We start from the raw sequence: 22,031 nt of genomic DNA, 5'->3' as shown, positions 1-22,031 counted from the left end.
GCACTCGGTGTTACAGGATAAGCGCTGCTGGAGTGGTTTATTTCTTTCTCATTTAACAGAAATCTTTTAATTCAAATATTTATAGTTTGGACTTTGCTTTAACCCATTAGCCGCTGGTGTTGCGTTGACGCAACGGTCAAAAGAAATGCGTATATAAATATAGCTACCTAAGATATTTTATACCCGCAGATGATTTTGTGTAGGGAATATTATGAAGATTATTTCTGTAAAAAATATTTGCCTTCAACAATCATTTTGCTTATAATAATTAATTTCATACTTTAAGCAAAATTTTCGACTTGGTATTTTTGCTGAAAATATTTAACGAAAGAATCGCCCTCTTTATGAGTGATCTATTTTTAGCCAAGGTCACCGTTTATCAGAACATTACATCAGTCAGATGTTTATATTTGTGTTGGGAAGGAAGGGAAAACAAGTGTTGCGTTGATGCAACGTCAGCAGGAAACGGGTAGTCAATCTCCTTTTTCACTCATTCCTTTCGATGTTCTGGTTCATGTTCTGATTGTTTAAAAATGCCTAGAACGAGGTATCTTGCGTTAGAAGAAGCCCTTCAAAGATTTTTTGATGAAGAAACAGATGATGATAATGTTAATAATAACCAGAATGAAACTGATATTGTTGTTGTTCCCCCAAAAATTGCAGAGGCTAGTGACGAAGAAGAAAGGAATGGCAATGTTTTAAATAACGATAATGATATTTTACCAAATATACTGCTGGGGAAGTTGAAATTCACGTAAGAAGTAAGTTTCAGCCTTCTAAAAGCAGTTATAGTTATACTAAAAAGTTTAAAAAGCAGAAGACTGAAATCTTGAAGTGGATAAAAAAGGAACTGTTAGTTATGTCTCAGGAAGAACATGAAGAAAGAGATAGAAGAAAAATTATAAAAGACAAAACACAAGGTAAAACTAGTGCACAGATTTTCGATTTTTTGGTTTAGACATTTACTCTCTTCTCTTTGAACAGACAAATATATACGCTCAGGGAAAAAAAAAAAAAAAAAAAAAAAAAAAAGCCCAGAATTTATTGCATTTGAAGCCTATATGAGAAGATTTATTGGAATATTATTGCTTATAGGATATCTTTCTTTACCTCAAGAAAAAATGTATTGGTCTTTTGATAAGGACATTTTTGTTCCTGTTGTATGAGAATTGATATCACGTTTGCAGTACAGGAATATGAAGCAGAATTTGCATTTGACAACACTGATAAATTGTATGAGTTGAGACCGTATCTAAACTTATTAAATATCACCACGTTTTACTACTGGAAATATATAAAGTCTATTTTAGATTTCAGACGTGAGAATGCATTATTCCTTTTGCAAACTCCTATTGAGAGTGTAGAATTAGCCAGAAATAGATCAGCAACAGGAAGACCTAGTAAATTCAGCATTCAAAAACCATTGCATGGAGATGGTAGACATTTTATCGTGAAGTCCGTTAATAACAAAAGACTTTGTACCATAACCAGACTGTTTATAGATGCAAAGTATGTAATGTAGCTTTACATCATGATTGTAATCAAGCTTTTCATGCTTGAATCTTTCAAATGAAATAATCTGTATTTGTAAAAGAAATACAATGTATTTTTTAATATTAAAATAGTTTCAAGTAAAGTGATTTGTAGATTTATAAAACGTTATACGGCTAAAAAGTAATCCTGCTCTCCACCAAAAGAAGCATCACACGTGTACAATTCTACTCGCTAAATATTCGTAGTCTTATTCCGCTGAAGTTCTGCGAGCGCAACACTTGCCTTTTTCCACAGGTAAGAGCATTTTTTTTTATTTTCAATGTAAATTTGTGTTATAAATGCTTAATTTAATATTTGTTATTATTTTCATGAGAAAAGAAACATTCCTTGTAGTTGTAACGGTTAATGGGTTAAATTCTAATTATAGTTAAAATGTCTAGAAGCTGTTTTCAGCTAAAACACATTTAATGCAACTGATATTTTTAAAAAAATTGACAAAAAATGGAAATTTTTGGAATGGGTTTATGGAAGTGTTAAAATCAAAAAATCTTAATTTTTCGTGTGTCAGCATTGAAAAAAATGTAGAAGGAAATTGGGTGGGGAAGCAAAAATTGAAAGGGGAATCTACTTCAAGGAAGTTGGGTGTTCAAAAAAAGAAGAAAAAAAAAAAAAAAAAAAAAAACACTTGGGCGTGTGCACCGGCAAATAAGAGCAATTGAGTTTGTGGAATGGAAATGACAAAAACAATATCACTGCAGATTAAAGTGAAGAGCGATTGGTTTTCGAGTATATGGTTGCATTAATTTAAATTACGTCATAGAACATCCTATTGTATCATAAAGGGAGCACTGCATGATTTCTCAGTCGAATTATTTGAAAATTCTGGTATTTATCCAGTGAAGTATATGGATATTATCTAAAGACATTGTCCCTCATGATGAAATCAGTCTTTCCTTTCGTCTCATGCCTTCAAAATGCCTAACATCTAAAGACTGACAAAGGCTCTGACCAAATACTGATGAAATGGATTGATTTGGATTATTAAGTTACGGCAAAGCAGGGCTATCTGCATAAAAGGAGAAATGCCTTCGTGAAGAATTTTCTAAGCGAAACCAGCTGGTATATACATTACATATGAAAAAAACCACGAAAACGCCCATGCAACCAGCCTGTTCACCAGGATTCGAACCCCGGAACGAACTACCAGTATTCAGTGACTTTAATGCTCGGCCGTTTATGGGCTTTTTTGAAATGGAAGGTGATAAATTTATTTAAAAGTATTGTCAGAAATACCAAGATGTTTCAAATAATCAAAATCGTAAAAACAACCTTGTATTTAGCGTAGGTATAATGAAACACTCAATCGATTTCGAGGGCAGCTAAAGGTCCCTCCTCATCAGGAGAAAGAAATACCTAGAAAGAAGAAAATAAAGGAGAAGGAGTCACAGAAACACGTGGTCCTTATCAGCACTGCACGTGGTTACTAGATTTTTAATCAGACTTGCACTGGCCGCCTACTTTTACTGAGCCAGGCTATCTGATCGAGCATGAAAAAATTAGCGAAGTTAAAATAGGGAGCAAGGGGCAAATGCACCTTACGCTCAAAATCTGAACTTTAAATAATGGAAAGCAACCACTGAACGGATTTTTATACCCTCTGGTAGTACCAAACGCGAAGAGGTAACGCCATCTATCGGCAAAAATAACTGAATTAAGATAGTAGAATTTTAAAGGCATTAGGAAGGACTGGATTGGACTTCAAATCATTAAGTAAACCTGCTAAATCTTTGTGAATGTGAAAAGCCTCAAGAAAATCCAATTCACCTATGGAAGAAGCCTTTTGGATAATTTTTGCAGATCCAAAATCAAAATTATGGTTAAAAGTCCAACTATGATACGCTATTGAAGACTTGTTAATTTCGCCTTTTCTGACATAAGATTCATGTTCCTTGATATGAAACTTCAACGCTCTTTTCGTTTGGCCGATATATCTTAAACCACAGTGACATGATATACTATAAATTCCCCAAGAATTCAAGACAGAAACGCAATCTCTTAGAATCGAAGGGTGAATTTTATTAATAGGGGAGAAACCGACTTGAAAATTGAATTTCTGGAGAATCCGTGCAATTTTATAGCTAACAGAAGGATAAAATGGAAGCACAACAAGGTCATTAATATTATTTCTAACAGTGGAATGTCTTCTTTGATGGAAATCTGAAAATTTTTTAACGGCTTTATCAATAATCACGGGAGAAAATCCACGGTCAATCGCAACTGCTCTCAAATAATTAATTTCATTCGTAAGCAAAGATTCAGAGGAACAAACTTTAAGCGTGCGGAATACATGATAGTAAAAAGAAGCCATTTTTTGCTTAACAGTGTGGCATGACTTGGCATGTGGTGGTAAACAAACTGCAAAGAGTTTACGGTACACAGTGGTGCTAAAATCAGTTTCATTGCGGATAATAAGAATATCGAGGAAGGGGAGGGAATTGTTGGATTCAATTTCAAGAGTGAATTGGATGGCTGGATCAATTGAATTCATAATAGATTGAATTTCGGATAAATCCTCTTTATGACTGTCAAAAAGTGCGAAAGTGTCGTCAACATACCAAATCCAAAGACGAAAAGAAAGTTTATCAAATAATTTCATCTCAAAATAGTGCATATAAATGTCAGCAAGTACCGGACTGAGAGGATTACCCATAGCCAATCCTTCAAATTGACGAAAATATGCATTTTGGAAAACAAGGTGGGTTTGACTCAGAGAAACTTTAGTAAGCGAAACCAGTTCATTAATTTCAGTATGTGTGAAGTGAAATTCCCGAAGCCTAGTTTCAAGACAATTTAGTGTTCCATCGACCGGAACATTAGTAAACAGTGATTTGACATCAAATGAAACCATAATGGAACGAAGTGAAGAAATATTTTAAAGTTTATCAATGACTTCAACAGAATTTTTTACAGTGTGAATATTGTTAGCAAGTAGAGGAGAAAATCGGGAAACTAAATATTTGGCCAAAGGATATGAAGCAGTACCTATGTTGGAAACAATTGGTCAAAAAGGAATACCGGTTTTGTGGACTTTTGGAAGAGCATAAAGTCTAGCGCAATTAGTAATAGGTGGAATAAGTGATTACTTCAACTGAGTTGGCAGAATGTGGGAAGATTTAATGGCACTTTTTACTTTCGTGAGGTCCGAAGTTGAAGGATCTTTAGGGATCGAGCAGTATGGGCCTTCATTTATCAGTTTTAGAGACTCCAGTAATATATGTGTGTTTGTCCATAACAACGATCTGTCCACCCTTATCAGCTTTAGAGACAATGATATTAGTATCAGAATGAATTTCATGCAAGATCTCATTTTCCTTTTTGCTAAGATTCGAACCCAAAGATTTGTTGTTAAAATTAACGTTATGAGTAATTAGGTGGCGGATTGTATCCTGCATTTCCGAAATTTTGGAGAATTTAAAGGCTTTCTCTATAGGGGTGATGATTTGAGGAATTGAAAGTTTAGATGTCTTTGAAAAGTTGAAATTATATTTTAATACTTTTAACTGATCCTCCGAAAGATTCCTATTGGAGATATTAACGATGGGGTTAATGTTTACAGTGGGAAGATCAGCTAGATAGTTGGGACTATCCGACTGGTGCGTGAGTTTAAGCTTTATGCTCTTCCAAAAGTCCACAAAATCGGTATTCCTTTTCGACCAATTGTTTCCAACATAGGTACTGCTTCATATCCTTTGGCCAAATATTTAGTTTCCAGATTTTCTCCTTTCTTGCTAACAGTATTCACACTGTAAAAAATTCTGTTGAAGTCATTGATAAACTTTAAAATATTTCTTCACTTCGTTCCATTATGGTTTCATTTGATGTCAAATCACTGTTTACTAATGTTCCGGTCGATGGAACACTAAATTGTCTTGAAACTAGGCTTCGGGAATTTCACTTCACACATACTGAAATTAATGACCTGGTTTCGCTTACTAAAGTTTCTCTGAGTCAAACCCACTTTGTTTTCCAAAATGCATATTTTCGTCAAGTTGAAGGATTGGCTATGGGTAATCTTCTCAGTCCGGTACTTGCTGACATTTATATGCACTATTTTGAGATGAAATTATTTGATAAACTTTCTTTTCGTCTTTGGATTCGGTATGTTGACGACACTTTCGCACTTTTTGACAGTCATAAAGAGGATTTATCCGAAATTCAATCTATTATGAATTCAATTGATCCAGCCATCCAATTCACTCTTGAAATTGAATCCAACAATTCCATCCCCTTCCTCGATATTCTTATAATCCGCAATGAAACTGATTTTAGCACCACTGTGTACCGTAAACTCTTTGCAGTTTGCTTACCACCTCATGCCAAGTCATGCCACCCTGTTAAGCAAAAAATGGCTTCTTTTTACTATTATGTATTCCGCACGCTTAAAGTTTGTTCCTCTGAATCTTTACTTACCAATGAACTTAATTATTTGAGAGCAGTTGCGATTGACCGTGGATTTTCTCCCGTGATTATTGGTAAAGCCGTTAAAAAATTTTCAGATTTCCATCAAAGAAGACATTCCACTGTTAGAAATAATATTAATGACCTTGTTGTGCTTCCATTTTATCCTTCTGTTAGCTATAAAATTGCACGGATTCTCCAGAAATTCAATTTTCAAGTCGGCTTCTCCCTTATTAATAAAATTCACCCTTCGATTCTAAGAGATTGCGTTTCTGTCTTGAATTCTTGGGGAATTTATAGTATATCATGTCACTGTGGTTTAAGATATATCGGCCAAACGAAAAGAGCGTTGAAGTTTCATATCAAGGAACATGAATCTTATGTCAGAAAAGGCGAAATTAACAAGTCTTCAATAGCGTATCATAGTTGGACTTTTAACCATAATTTTGATTTTGGATCTGCAAAAATTATCTAAAAGGCTTCTTCCATAGGTGAATTGGATTTTCTTGAGGCTTTTCACATTCACAAAGATTTAGCAGGTTTAGTTAATGATTTGAAGTCCAATCCAGTCCTTCCTAATGCCTTTAAAATTCTACTATCTTAATTCAGTTATTTTTGCCGATAGATGGCGTTACCTCCTCGCGTTTGGTACTACCAGAGGGTATAAAAATCCGTTCAGTGGTTGCTTTCCATTATTTGAAGTTCAGATTTTGAGCGTAAGGTGCATTTGCTCCTCGCTCCCTATTTTAACTTCGCTAATTTTTTCATGCTCGATCAGATAGCCTGGCTCAGTAAAAGTAGGCGGCCAGTGCAAGTCTGATTAAAAATCTAGTAACCACGTGCAGTGCTGATAAGGACCACGTGTTTCTGTGACTCCTTCTCCTTTATTTTCTTCTTTCTAGGTATTTCTTTCTCTTGATGAGGAGGGACCTTTAGCTGCCCTCGAAATCGATTGAGTGTTTCATTATACCTACGCTAAATACAAGGTTGTTTTTACTATTTTGATTGTCACATTAGCGTGTTTCTCTTCTTGTCCATGTTTCAAATAGTTGGATGCTTTTTAATATACTTGCAGAATGCCTGAAAAAAAAGAGCAAGGCATTAAGAAGAAAAATAAATTTTTGCATAAAATTTAGTATTTTTAATTTAAATTTTTAAAATTTTATGATATTAAATTCTTGCGATTTCAAAAATAAAATATTTGACTAAAATATGAATAACATTTTAAGAAATTAAATCCAGAAATGATAAAATTGTCTAAAGCAATGGACACAATGATAAAACTGTTTAAAGCAATGTATGCAAGTCATCCTAAATTAAAATGTCGGAGATATATATATATATATCTTATTTATATATCTTTTCTGAATTGAACATTGAAAGGCATGTTAACTGTACTGTACTGTATTTTCTCTTTTAATATATGCAGTTTTCAAACACATTATAGTCTGGGTCATAAAGTATTCTTCCGAAAGAAATGCAATTCAAGTAGAAAAATCAAATTCTGGAAAATTTATATTAATAAATATATTTAAAATGTGCAGTTTGAATGAATGAATAGAAAATTTTAAAACAATTATCTGAAGAGACAATGCAACACAAAAAAATTTAAATAAAAGTCTAAAAATTCAAAAATTACCTAAAATAATAATTATGACTAAAAAAATATAGTATAATAAAAATTATTTGAAAAAATAAATAAATCATGCTCCTTTTATTTAAACTACGTGGTTCGAATGAGTAAATACAAATTTTTAAAACAGTTATTTAAAAGAAACCATGCAACTTAAACAATTAAAATGAAATTCGAAAAAGAAAAAAAAAAATATTTAAAATAATAACATAAAAATATAATATAAAGAACATTATTTGAAAGAAAGAATGATGTAATTTTTTTACCTCTCATAAACAATGTAAAAAGGGAAAGTAAAATAGGTTGCCATATATTAAGAAGTTCGCCAAGTGAATTATTCTTGGCGCAAACTGAAAAAAAGTGCCATATAAATTTTTGAATTTCTCTGTAAATTTCGCACCAAATTTTACAAAATTTAATATTTAGGCATAATTTGAGTCGTAGAATCAAAATATGTAAAAAAAAAAAAAAAATGTTATTTCAGAAAAAGTCCAATTTTGTGTCAAAATACCTATGTTGGAATAGTGCTATATATAAATCTAATATATATCCTCTAAGTCGCGCTTTTGAGACATGAAAAACGCAATTTGAATTTGTCAATCAACCCAGTAGAAGGGGAAATATAGAGCTGTCCCTTTTTTTTTTTTTTTTTTTTTTTTTTTTTGTGCAGTGTAATATATATATATATATATACACACATCTTATATTTTGTTGAGTACTACAACAAATATACTTGAACTTTTATATGTACTTAAAAAGACATCCATTAGTATAGTACAAAATTTGAGATACAGACACATCAGAACCTCAGCGATTCTGGATTTTAGATCATCAGTTTAAATATAGTGAGACAGCATGTAGAAATTATAAAATTAAAAATATGAAATAGTTGTTTATTAAAAAGTAGATCTTAAGGGAATACAAATTTACCAAAAAAGTTCAATATTTTTTGGTTTTCTTTATTAAATATTTCTTTCAGTGTAAATTGTTTAAATTACTTCATATAATTTCTTGTTCAAAGTTCCGTTGTTCATGTCTTGTAATTCTCAACTTGAGAATTCCCACTAAATGTGTCTGATGGTCTGGAGTCTGAATCTTTCCGCATATAGTGCATCCAGATTTCGGACTTTGAACTGGAACAGCTGGTTGAAATCATCACTTTAAAGGAATTTTACATTATCCAATATATAATTGCAGATATATAATGTGAAATGTCCAGTGAATTATTAAATTAATAAAAATTCCTAGTTGTAATCAGATTCAGAAGATACTATTTGAATGACATAAAAGTTTTGTTATTATGATGTGAATTTTAAATATGTATATATCACGAATAATTTCTGTATTTAATGAAAATAATTTTCATCAAGTTTTATATTAATTCGCAAGAAGTTTCATAAAATATGAGACAAAAATTCTATTTTCTATTTTATAAAACTTGAACTTATTTTATAACTATTTTATAAAACAGTATGAAAGAGTTTTCCCATAAGTAATGTTAATTTACAAGGTGGAACAGCATGGATCAACACAGAATATTAAGAAAAATGGTTACTGAGGTTTAAAAATAGCAAATGTGATTTACAAACACAAATATTGTAAAACTTCACATATTTTCTATGCTAGAGTTGCTATACTAGATTCTGAAGAGTATAGTATAATCTTAAATTGATTATTTTTTTTAATATGAACATTCATTAGTTTTTATTTTATATGTACTTTTAATAAATTTTATTTTATTTGCTTCTCTAAAATTTTGTCATAATCTTTTGTCATTATTGTCATTACTTTTTCCTTCAAGTTATTGCAAAGAAATAAGTTCATTACGCGAGAGCGAAACAGAGCCTCCCAAAAGGGCTACAGGAAAGGCAAATACTGAAGGCAGTGTCATAAATGTTAGTCCTTATTATGTTGGCTTCTTTGTAATGTGCATGGGGGCAATGTTGATGTTGTTATACTTTTTCTTTGATTATTTAGGTAAGTAATACTGTTATCTTTGTTTACTTTTGTATTAATTTTCTATGTAATGCATAAAATTTGTAATTAGAAGTAAGCAATCATCTCTATTATTTATTTATTAATAGATATATAGGTATGTAGTTAGATAGACAAGTAGATATGTTTCCAGTAAAACTTATTAAAACTCTCAGAAACTTCTCACAAGATATCCATTTAAAAATTGAGCATTTATGCTTTTGGGTGTTATTTGATTCATGTTTTTTAATTTATTAAATTTCCAAAATTTAGTATTATTTAAAATACAGCATAGCAATATATTTTTGAAAATAAAACATAAGAACTAACAGCATAATTTTATTTACATCACATTTAATACATATTTTTATGCATTGTTATATTTAATGGTGGTTGCATCATGTCCATATGAGCTCAAAATTGATCACAAAGGATCATGTGTAAACAAGATGCAGCCAGCTATTTCAGTGATGTTCCTAGAATAGAGCTGCTCAAGTGTATTTAATATAAATCTTTTTAAGAACAAATTAAATGCATTTAAAATGCTATAACTTTGAGTTAAAAAATTATTAAATCATTAAATTACTAGACTATTTAAGTATAAAAGTTTGGGTATAACTCTAGTTCAGATGAATTAAATAATAATCTAGATTGTTTCTCCTGCAGCTATCAACAAAAGTACTTCAAATACTGCCGAAAATTCTATGAAAGTGTTTTCTCTTGGTAATGTTAATTTGCATGATGGAACAACACGGATCAACACAGAATATTACATAAAGTACTTAATGAGGTTTAAAATTACCAAATGTGATTTGCAATCACAAATATTGTAAAAATTCACTTAATTCCTATGCTAGAGTTGCTACACTGGATTCCGAAGAGTACAGTATAATCTAAATCAATGTTTTCAGATTATCTGCACCTAGTCTTGAAAACATGCCATGTTGCCTATTTATGAGTTAACATGCCATGTTGCCAAAATGAACAACCCATGTCATTGCGAAAATATATTTATGTGGCAGCCAAGTGTGTACATGTGCCGATTTCTGTGATGAGTGTCAATTTCCACCTAAGGTTGTGTTTCCATTTTCGAATTCGACAGCCATTAGTGCTTGTTTTTGTTACTTCAAGTGTATTTATTTTTTCTTTTCAATAATTGTAATGGGACTGCAGAGTTTGCCAGCTGGTGAAAAAGAAAGCATTGCATTTCTTCTGAAATATGACATTTTGTGAAATAGTATATAGAATACAAAAATTAGCACTCAATGAAGCAGTCAGATATTACAGATCGAAATTTGCGCACCGATGCTAAATTTGTATAATTTTCTTTTCTTTTTTTTTTTTTTTAAGCAAAACGAATGGAACATGGTAACATACATGGGAAAATAACAAGTGCAGTGGCTAATATGTGCAATTCTCTGATTTTTTTTTTTTTAAAGGAAAACGGATCACTGCATGCATCAAGAGAATGACAATATGTATAGTGCCAATTTATGCATGTTACTGAGTGTTTGCAATTTCACTGATGTTTTTTTGAAGCTAAAATCGATTGTTATATATATGAGGAGAAAAGTGAAAGAAAGATAAATATTTTATTATGGGTGTGTCTCTTGCATTTTTAATTTTATTAATTGGTTGCTATTTTATGTAGTTATTAGCATTTCACTATTTTCCAAAATGGCTGTTGTCTTTTGCATCTTAGCTTGGCAAAAAAATTTTCATCAGCTATTGCCGACTTTGTGGGGGGGGGCACAGATAATCAGTAAGTACTCTTAAATCAAACTATAGTCATTTTACATTAAAAAAAAAAAAATTATTTTAAAGTAGCCTAAAGTATTACTAAACTAAAATGTTATGCTTTCTAATGGCAGCATAGTTTCATTTTTTATATTCATTTGATATTTGTTTGCCCCTTTTTTTCTGTATGTGTGAAATATGTTTTAAGTAAATTTTGTAAACTGATATTAGTGTGTATGTAAATTCATAACGGCAGCAAATTAGATAAATGGAATTAAAGTCACATTAATGTCATGTTCAGTAAAGGATATGTGCTATCCAGTTATGGATAGTGCAAATATGAATGCAACAATGTATGTTCTGATTTATTAACAAAATATACTGGAGACTTATAATTTATGTAAGAGTATATTTATTTTTTTTAAAATAAGTGAAATTAAATAAAATTTGCTTTAAGTGTATTCAGCAAATGGGATATTAGAGAGAAGTAAGATTGTGCATTTGAAAAACAGGGACAAAAACTGTAAAAATTAATTCTGATTTCTTGTTCATTTTCAGGTGCTTCAAAGTTATTTTCAGATACATGCTTTCTTAATTGATATCTCTGCTGTATGTTTTTAAATGTTTAAATAAGTACGAGATCTTTGAGGCATACTTTATGTAAACTATATTGTTAAAAAGATAATGAACTTTTTTTTAGCTTAGTAAACTGACTTTTCAAATAGTCTCTTAATTTTTATGTAACTGGGAATTTAATGTATTTTTTAAAATATAATCATTTAAAGAAATTTCATGCTAGGATTTGACTGATTTATTTTGGTTAAGCTTCTAAAAATTACTTTACTTAGAAGTAAAGTTTCTTTACCTTTACGGCAAAGAACTGTCCGTTGTTGTTGTGGCTAATCTCACTTGTCTGATCTAATAAGAACAAGCCCACGAATTTTATCGTGGCAAAGATTGAAAGATTGCATCTGTTGTTGGTATAAGCCGTAAGCAACATATAGGTGACAACAGAACTTTGCACAATTTTGTCCCAATTTGGAAGAAGAGCACTCTGGAAGATGGGTTCAAGGATCTTTCATTTTCTCTCCCTCTTCCACCAAACCACTCAAAGTGTTTTTCAGCTTGCCATATATTTTGTGAATCTCCATGTTGTACAGATACTATAAATTTACAAACACCCATGCCTTCTTCAGAATTTGAACCTGCACCTTTAAGCATTGCAGTCAGCTTCATTAACCACTCTCCTGTCTGGGCAGTAAACAACTTTCTAAAAAGATTAACTCCTCTTTATCTTAAATATGAAGTTACTACAGAAACCAAATTAAACTAACTTCTGGTATCATATAGTCTCCCAGGCGGCATGTAAAACAACTGGAACTCAGAAGAAGGTGTAAAATAAACCTTTTTAGCTTACTTTTTACTTAACACAAATGTACAGTTCATGCTTTACAGAATCACAACACTATTTGTGGGATCAAGGTTATTGAAAAATGTTATAGTAGAATTTAAGTAATTGATGCTGAAATTCATGAATTAAATTCTAATCTAAATTTTTGCTCAGGATTCCAAGTATGGGAGCAACACAACTAGCAGAATGCTAAAGTCAATTTTATGTAGTTTTAAGAGCTGGCTGAGAAATAACATGAAGGTCAACATCAGTGCCTCATTCCAACTTCAAGAACTCTATTCAAATAAACATGTTAATTTATTTCCATCTTGGTGAGAATCAATAAAAGTAGAAGTGACAGTAAATATAAAAATAAGCATATATTGGATTAAGTAACATAAAACCTTGCAGTGTAAATGATGAAATAGCTTATGCATTACTTTAAATCAATAACTAAATGAAATTATTAAAATTTAAAGCTTTTATCTATTTGTTTGGTAGCAGACATATGTTTAGTGTGAATCAAAATAAATATTTATATTGCAAATTTGTTTCATTGCATTACATTACCAGGATTTCAAATTTTAACCTTTGTTCTATCTTACTCTGCTTTCAGTGTATTTAATAATAGCTGTATTTGTGCTGGCTAGCATTTTGTCTGTGCATAGCTGTTTAGAACCTCTGGTTCTGAAAATACCTGGTAGATTCTGCAAGTATGTTTGTACTTTTCATGTTCTTTATTATATATTTAGTGTAATAAATACTCATAGTCAATGTCATGAAAAATTTTCAGTTGTCAAGTCTATGAAAGCATATTCGTTTTGGAAATATGTGAATTCAATAAATATCTAGTTCTTAATTCTTTCAGATAAGTTGTTAATATTATAATAGTGGATAATATTTTAAAGTTTTATTTATTTGTAGCTATGCTGAAGCATGTCATTAATGTAGAATACTTTCTTTCTCTGTACACTAAATTTAAGTTATTTACTTAAGATTATAAATCAATGTATTTTATTGTCTGTAATTATGCCATTTAATGAGTTTATAAAATTTTGTGTGAATAATATGAAATATTATTTAAAAAAATTTGGAATTTGAATTAATTAATGTCAGTTGCATTATAAGTTGTGGATAGAATTAATATTATAATAATATTAATAAGTATAGAATTAATGTCAGTTGCACCATATAGGTGTATGACAGAAATGTACTTTTTAATTTTTTATTTCTTGGTTTTTAAATTTCCTGGTAATATTAATTATCATTATGCAATTGTATTCAACTTAAATGGTTGGTAGACATGTAGGCAATATGATTTATGTGCCAATCCTTATTTCCTTATTATGAAGAGTTGTGTCATTTATTCATAAATAATGTATCTAATATTACATTTTAGACTATCAGTGAATCATGTACTTTACCATTAAACATTACCAAAGGGTCTTCACCTTTTTGGTTTTTCTTAGCTTGGATTCTTTTACTATATTAAATGCTAAACAAAAACTTGATACCTTTCTGTTAATGGGGCACCACGTGTATATAATGATTATAATATGTATATGTTTGATATAGTGAAACCTTGTTTCGCAAATGTAATTTGTCTCTGAGAGTAGTTTGTCATCTAAAATATTTATAAACTGAAACAATTTTCTCCATAGGATTTAATGTAAAATGAATTAATGCATTTCAAATTATCGCTTAGAAAAGAGTGGTTTGTATGTACGTTTGCAGTACTAAACTAGTATAGTTCTTTATATCTAATACATACATAATATCTACAATACTAAACATATGTACCCAATACTAAGCATATAAAAAATAAGAAAACTTAAATTGATTTTTACGATATCTCTACAGAAGAAAGTGATGGCATGAGTAAAAAACAGTGAAGACGCCAAATGTGCAAAATGTTATTGTTTGAAAGGGGAAATCCTGTAACATAAAAATATAAGATAGCTGGTGTTTTTCTGTTTTTTCACCTTTCTTTTCTCTTTCTCTTAACACCACTTAACCTCTACTTCAAAATTGCTAGGCCTTTTTCCCATTAAAATTTGTTCAATGTGATTTTTTTCTGTGTATGTTTTAAAATGTTCCTAAAGCAAGATATAGTATTGTCATCTCGAATAGTATTTATGCTACTACTTTATCAAGGTTTGCTCGTTTGTTGTCATGTCCATGAAGTCAGTTAGATGGTACCATGAGCGGTGCAGACTGCCTTAGCTATGTTGAAGCAATTTTCTTCCTAGAGGACTTCCTGTGGGCAGTCACTTATTTGCTGCATTGCAGTCAAGATAGCGGACCAGGAGATGTGGTCTTGTCCAAGTTAAATTCCAGAGCAGTTTCTGCAGGCAGTGTAGGTTCTTGTTTTGTATAGTAAGGTTTTGATCCCTATGAAATAGTCAGTTCTAAATCTTGCCAAGGTTTTGGAAGTAATTATGTTGGCATTAAGTTTGCATATCTGAAATTTCTGCCTGATGGTCATATTTCTTAGTTTTCACTAAGAAAACAACTTCAACTGAATTCATGGCACTAAGTGAGGTAAGATAATGAGATTTATTTGTCTTGCTTCTTTGGCTAGGCGGTCCACAGTTTCATAGCTGTCTATGCCAACATGAAATCGTAACCATTGCATTATATAGTGTTTATTTAGTTGATCAATGTAAGCCAGGGCATTATGTTTTTCATGGGTCTGTCTTGAGAAACCCTGCTGAATTGCCTGAAGGGCAGGTGTGGAGTCACTAAAGATTATTATTTGTTTGACCTTGGAATTTTTTAGCTTTATATAGATCTCTAGAGTCTTCTGTATGAAAGGAGCTTGCAGGTGTAATTTGAAGCAATTTTTCGAGTTCCAATTTTCTGTTATGATGTTATGTAGGAAAATGAAGTTTATTCCAGCTCTGCTGTTAATTAGTCTTATCCGAAGATCCATCTGTGAAGATGCAAACACAGCAATTCTGCGAGTATGATCCGATGGTTCTGGTTCCTTTAGCTTTGATGTTGATAGCTATCTCTTTTTTGAAGCATTGTTCAAGAAGATGTAGAGCAATTGTAGTACGAGGTAGCAAAGATAGTAAAGTTGGCTCCTGTATCGTGGTATTCTTGTAATGTTCCAGGCTGATATGTTGTGTAATCTTTTGATACTGTATACACTCATGTAATGTCTACAGTTTTTTTACTAAAATTACATTAGTAAAATACAGGTATGAACATTACATGGATCATTCAAATGTTGTGCTTGTTTTTTCTCGAGTAATTTGGGGTGTAAATTTCATTTCAAACAACCAAGTTAATAGAACTTAATTGAAAGAAATTGGCATAAGTAATAAAAGTATCAAATTTAAAGTTGTCTAATAACTATGTAAAATTTACAAACTCACTTTCTCCCATCCACATATATAACATAAATTACCCCGTTTACATTATCAACATTAGTTTGCACAGCACAATATAGAGGTACAAATTAACCAACACTTGCAATTTTAATATTTACTTTTACACAAATTAAATAAAAGTTGGTTCTTTTAATACCTTGCACACATTATTTTTTAAAAAAATCTGTTCTGGCGCACTGTATGAAAATCCATTTCGTTTTCATCATTCGCCACAACCAGCCTTCACTTGCTTGTTGTATTGTGATGTAGAAATGTCTTTTTTTCGTGTCACAGCAAGCGCTGTTATTTGGCACATTTCCCGTGTTACTGCATAACCTTTAGCATGCATATCACGAACATATGCAACTACTTTTTTTCTAAGTTCAGAAACTTACTTTCTGAACCATGAAATGCACATCTTGTTTTGTTCGTTGCCACCATTTGATCACTTTGTTTGCTCCAGTTGCGCACACACTTTTCATCCACCTTATATAATCTTGCTGCTGCTCTTTTTCCATTTTCCTGTGCAAATTCTATGACTTTCAATTTAAAAGCCGCTGTATAGCTGTATTTTCCCATTTCAAGCACGCTACTTGTTAACTACCACAAATTCCAAATCATACTATGAATGAAAAGAGAAAGCTTGAACTATGTGAATGCTCCAAGGAGAAAGGAGGGGAAAATAGTTTTATTACAAAACAGTTTTTCTTGGAAACCAGTGTGGTGAAAACTTGTTTGGATTGTCTTCATTTATTATTAACACGTCTGCCGAGTGGATTGCTGATTCCGATGTTATGATTGAATAACAGCTGCACCAGAATCCAAGGAAAGTCTCTGCTTTCCATCCTGGCACCAACCAAATTCAAAACAAATGCATATTCTTTCTTTAAATATGTTTATTTAGTAATGTTATTGATTAAAGGGAAAAGGGATATGTTAAAAGAAAAGTATTTTAAAGTAAGAAATTATTTAGTTTTTGGGTAAACAAAGTAATATGCATATATATATATATATATGTAATAATATATATGTGTTTGTGTGTAATTATAAATTGGTCTGAGAAGAGAATTTAGTAGAACCATTTGCTAAAACTTATGGCTGGAAGTTACTACATTTTATATCACTACAAAATGGCAAACATACTGGTGGCATCTTACCAGATCTAACTTTTGAAGAACTTACTTGATAATTTGAACAATGTATCTTTATTACTTGTTGATTACTCTATTCAGACTCGTGGCATGGCACAGCATAATGGGGATAATCTGCATCTCATAATTTTAATATAACATATTACATTTTTAATAATGAATAGAAGCAGTCGAGAGATGTCCTTTAGCTAATAAGTGTAGGCAGCAAAAGTGAATACATGTATTGTGGCTGGAGTATTTATAATGGCAAAACATTTTGTTTTAATTTGGCACTGTGAATGGGCAAGAGTTTTTTTACACTGTGGTTAGGGCAGGGAAGGTGCAGATGCTTTGAAGTGTTTGTACTTTAATTGAAAATTAGAAATTTAAAGGTCTAATGTCAATTAAGTGTCTTTCAAGTTTTATCTTTTACAGATATATGAGTGCGTGTGGGATTTAGTTGTGAATAAGAAAAGGCACCCATTAACTTTTTGGTCATGGCCAGATTAATAAATGTGGCAAGCTTACAGGTTGTGCGTTAGATGACAATAACTTCAGAAAGCACAACTAGCTTGATAGTTGCAACATCATTTTATATTTCTGATGAATAATTTCTTGCACATATCTTAAGACACCTCTTCTTGGTTTACACAACACTATGGGTGCTCTAAGCACTTCACTGTTTTATATATGTGTATGACATCTTCAAACAATGTAATGGAAGCAGCAAAGTAATTAATTATATGCTTATGAAGGGAAAGAGCAGGGTAGAAAAGTTAACTGCATACTGAACAGCTGGGGTATTTATAATCTCGGCTCCTTTGTTTCAGCTTTGATTGATGATTGGGCAAGAATGCCACAGTATTGTAGATGAAATAATGATGTAAGTGATGCAGTACAGATTCTTTGAAAGGGGACATAGCTAAATTTAAGTTAGGATCAGGGACTTTAGTTTTAAAATGGGTCATCCTCTTTTTTTTTTTTTTTTTTTTTTTTTTTAATAGTTTATATATAATTTAGTGTAATCTTGTATTTATAGTTTTGTCATCTTTTAATGTGTAAAATTTTCAATTAGTTGAAATATAAAATTAATTTTCACTGTAGTGAATATTTGAGAGAACTTAAAAAAAAAAAAATTATGTTTTAGGTTTTTTGATTTGAAATGTGGACATACATCATACAAAATTGATTTGAGACAGGTTTCATTAATAGCTTTTTCAATGGCTATTTCTATATGTTGGGTTGTGATAAGAAAGCAGAAGTGAGTAAAAAAAAAATATTAAATTTAAATATATGATTTCTGTAAATAATTGTGTAAATTACATTCTAATTATAAATTATGCTTTAGGTATGCTTGGATATTGCAAGACATTTTAGGTGTTGCATTTTGCATAAACATGTTAAAGTCAATCAGGCTGCCAAGTTTAAAAGTAAGGATTAAAATGCAGTGACATTTTTACAAAAGTTTCTTAAAGTTTAAGAATATATTAGTTTATGAAATTTGTTTGTTAACAGTAGTTCTTGTTAAAAAAAATATTGATAGATTTCTGTATAAATAATTTTAAAATAAAGTGTTTATGAAACTACTTTTATAGTAATGTGCATTTTAAAATCTTGTTCAGCAGATTTTACTTTTCTCTTAAATATCTGTTTCTTTCAGATATGTACTGTTCTTCTAGTGTTACTTTTCTTCTATGACATTTTTTTCGTTTTCATTACTCCATTTTTAACTATGGTAAGTATCATGAATTATGTTTATCACTGAAATAAATATCAGTTTGTTTTGTAAAATCCTGTAGTCAATATTTTCTTTTGACCAGAAAGGACAAAGCATTATGGAAGAAGTGGCTACAGGTGGGAAGTCTGAAGAAATGGTAAAGTTTCTCTATATCTAATTATTTATCCCCAAGTTTTCAAAGTTAATGACATTTATTTGAGTGTGAACTGTAAATTAGTCAGTATTATATATTAAAAAATAATTTTAATGTGTTTTATTTTGATATCTTGATTTGTAACATTTCGATTGTTATATCGCAAAAGATATAAAATTACATTTAGTTTCATAATCTTTTTATTGCATATAAACACAGTTAGGAATTAAATATATGTAAATTGCATACTGCTAAATCATTATTTAATTATATATTTATTATTAAGTAATTGAATTTATTATAATGAAAACATAATAAGACTTCTTTTTAAGTCAAGACTTTACCATCTTAAATAAGGAAATGAAAAAAAAAGTTCAGTTTCTTTAAAATGCTCTTCAATAATAAATGAATTTTTTATAGAATTTTTTGTGATCCTTAAGACTAAATTTAATTAGATATCAGTTAAATGATCTGGGAGTTTTGACACTGTGTCAATACCAGGCTGTCGAACAAAATTATCCCAATTCCTCCAGTACATTACCACCTTGTCTACACTGGGAAACTTAGTCACAAATATTTTACTGGTAGTACCTGAGTCAGAAGAAGTGCTCATGAACACCATAGTGAATGAGTTGCTTGTGACTTAGCTTGCTGGTATCCAATGAAACTGCTTATTGGAATCTTGTCTGGAGAGCAGTGATGGATTTTGAATCAGCATTTTGCTTATTGAATAATATATGGCACAGATTATTTGAAACTTTTGTTATTATTTTAAGAAATTTAATTTTATGATGTAATGATTATTTTAGAATCATGATTGTTAATTAATTCCTTTAATTGATAGTTTAGTTTGATTGTTATTATTATCTTAATTTCAAACAACACTATCAGTCTCATTTTCAGTAATTTTTGCACTGTCATTTGCCTTAATATTATTGTTTATTGCATGATTGCTTTAATTATTCTTTTCAAAAACTTAATGATCTGTATACTTCAATTACATTACTTACAAAACATTTCATACTAGATGCTTCTTTTTATATTTCCCTAAGAATTGTATATTTAGATATATGCTTTGAAATTCTCTTATTTTTTCGAGATCAGTTTTTCAAAGCATAAAAGTGCATCTTGTCGTCTGTAACATAAGGTGGTTATGTTTTGGAGCTGTTTTCAGATACACATCAGCCACTTTTCAAACGTTCATTTATCTTAACATTTTAAATTAATACTGGTTAAAGATTCAAATATGTGAATCCCATCTAAATATTTGCATTTTGAGTGCGTATAAGTTTTTCACATGTGTAACATAGATAGGAATTATTTTTATTTAAAGTTCTTCCATATTGAATTGAAATGTTGAATTTGGATATTTTTGATAAATGGGTGAAATGAAACTCGTGAAGTTTTGCATCTAGTTCTGAATAAATATTTACTTAATTGAGAATTATGAAATTGCCTTTCATAGAACTGGCTGTCATTCCTATTAAATAATTTCAAGTAAAAGTTTTGTAATCGGAAAACAATTACCTTTTGTCTAAACGCATGCTCATTCTCAGATATATTTCATTAAACATTTCTCATATTGTATATTTTTCTGATGTATCAAAATATATATGTAATATAATATTAAAAAAAATCTCTAGCTGCCTATGGTATTGCGAGTGGATTATTTTGGCTTTGACCCTCTTGCTGTTTGTTTTCGGCAGTATTCACTTTTGGGATTTGGTGACATTTTAGTTCCCGGTAAGTCTGTGCTATTGTTAACTTATAAATTTATAAATTGAACAAACATGTTAATCCATCAGGCTTTAGGTTTGGAAATATATATATATATTTAATATAAATTCCAAATAAAAGTAATTACAATTAAATTAATAAGCTAAAGCTGCAAAGTAATAAACATAATAATAACCTTTCTAATAATAAATTATATTTTATATATATGTGTGTAATAGATTCTGTCATAGAATGCAGGCGATTGAATCCGTAATGAACAGCTAGAATTTTGATTTTGTAGAATGGTGAAACGCCGATTCACAATGAATAAGAAATTTGCAGTCAAGGTATATTTAATTCAACTTTATTTCAGTAATCAATCATGTTGCAGTCACAAACAAGTTGGCACATTAAATGTATCTATTCCAAAAAGTTTACATTTTAGATAAATTTGCCGTAAGATTAGAAGGAGGAGACAGACTGCAGTCAAGATAGCCGAAAGCGTAGAAAGCAAGTGCATTATGTTTAGGGTGAAATCTTAGTTCAGACTGAGTTAGTTTTGCTTCTCAATGCATTTTGATTGGATAGTTAATATTGCTATAAAATTACTGTTGGCTATTTGAGTTTTAGTTCCCTTTACAACATCAGAATTATGTAAGAGTTGTATGACATAGATTAATCTCAAAAATACTCAGTACAAATAGAGGTTACTATTTTTCGAATAGAGAAGGGAAATTAATTTATGCTGTTAATGCAATCTTTTACATTTTCTTTATTTTTCTTACATATATATATACACACATAAGGAATATATTGCTAGTAAAGTTTTTCTAACTAATCATAATCATTTTTATAACTGATGATTAAACAAATCATGTTTGATTGTATAATAATTTGTAGTAAACAGAAATATGAAAAAGTAAAAAAAAAAAAAAAAAGTCTAAAAGTTATTTATTATAAATTTTGTTGGGTGAAGAGTTTCGACCTTTGAAAGCAGTATAAAATTGAGATATTTAATTTATATGATTTAATTATAAAATTATATTGATATTTTCTTCATAATATAACCTGTGTTTTAGCAAACATTTTTGTCATGCTATTATTTAGAACTAGTCCTTGCCTTTTGCATTTTAAATACTTTTAAGGTGAGATAAATCCAAATTATATGTAGTGTTCATGGATTGCAGTGTTGGCACAACTGGAAAAATGCAAATTTTGAATTATAACCTTTCCCAACATTGTAAAATAGTCTTC

At 30.4% G+C, this 22,031-nt stretch overlaps 1 protein-coding gene across 3 annotated transcripts in view; it reads left to right on the top strand.

Annotated features, from left to right (window-relative positions):
* LOC118189884 (signal peptide peptidase-like 2B) overlaps positions 1–22,031 on the top strand; it is a 100,804-nt gene that overhangs the window by 49,607 nt on the left and 29,166 nt on the right. For 2 of the 3 annotated variants that reach the window (XM_085815289.1, XM_085815286.1), the window contains exons 6-12: positions 9,387–9,562; positions 13,303–13,399; positions 18,338–18,451; positions 18,539–18,620; positions 18,851–18,925; positions 18,990–19,064; positions 20,705–20,804. In XM_085815289.1, coding sequence (XP_085671415.1) covers positions 9,387–9,562; positions 13,303–13,399; positions 18,338–18,451; positions 18,539–18,620; positions 18,851–18,925; positions 18,990–19,064; positions 20,705–20,804 — 719 coding nt within the window. The remainder of the gene's footprint in view (positions 1–9,386; positions 9,563–13,302; positions 13,400–18,337; positions 18,452–18,538; positions 18,621–18,850; positions 18,926–18,989; positions 19,065–20,704; positions 20,805–22,031) is intronic. The other variant, XM_085815287.1, reaches the window with a different exon arrangement.

Source organism: Stegodyphus dumicola, chromosome 4, assembly GCF_044657685.1.
Source record: "Stegodyphus dumicola isolate Sdum_Otavi_A_Nest chromosome 4, ASM4465768v1".
Lineage (NCBI taxonomy): Eukaryota > Metazoa > Arthropoda > Arachnida > Araneae > Eresidae > Stegodyphus > Stegodyphus dumicola.
The sequence above is the reverse complement of the archived record's forward strand: the minus strand, read 5'-3'. Positions and strand labels throughout refer to the sequence as shown.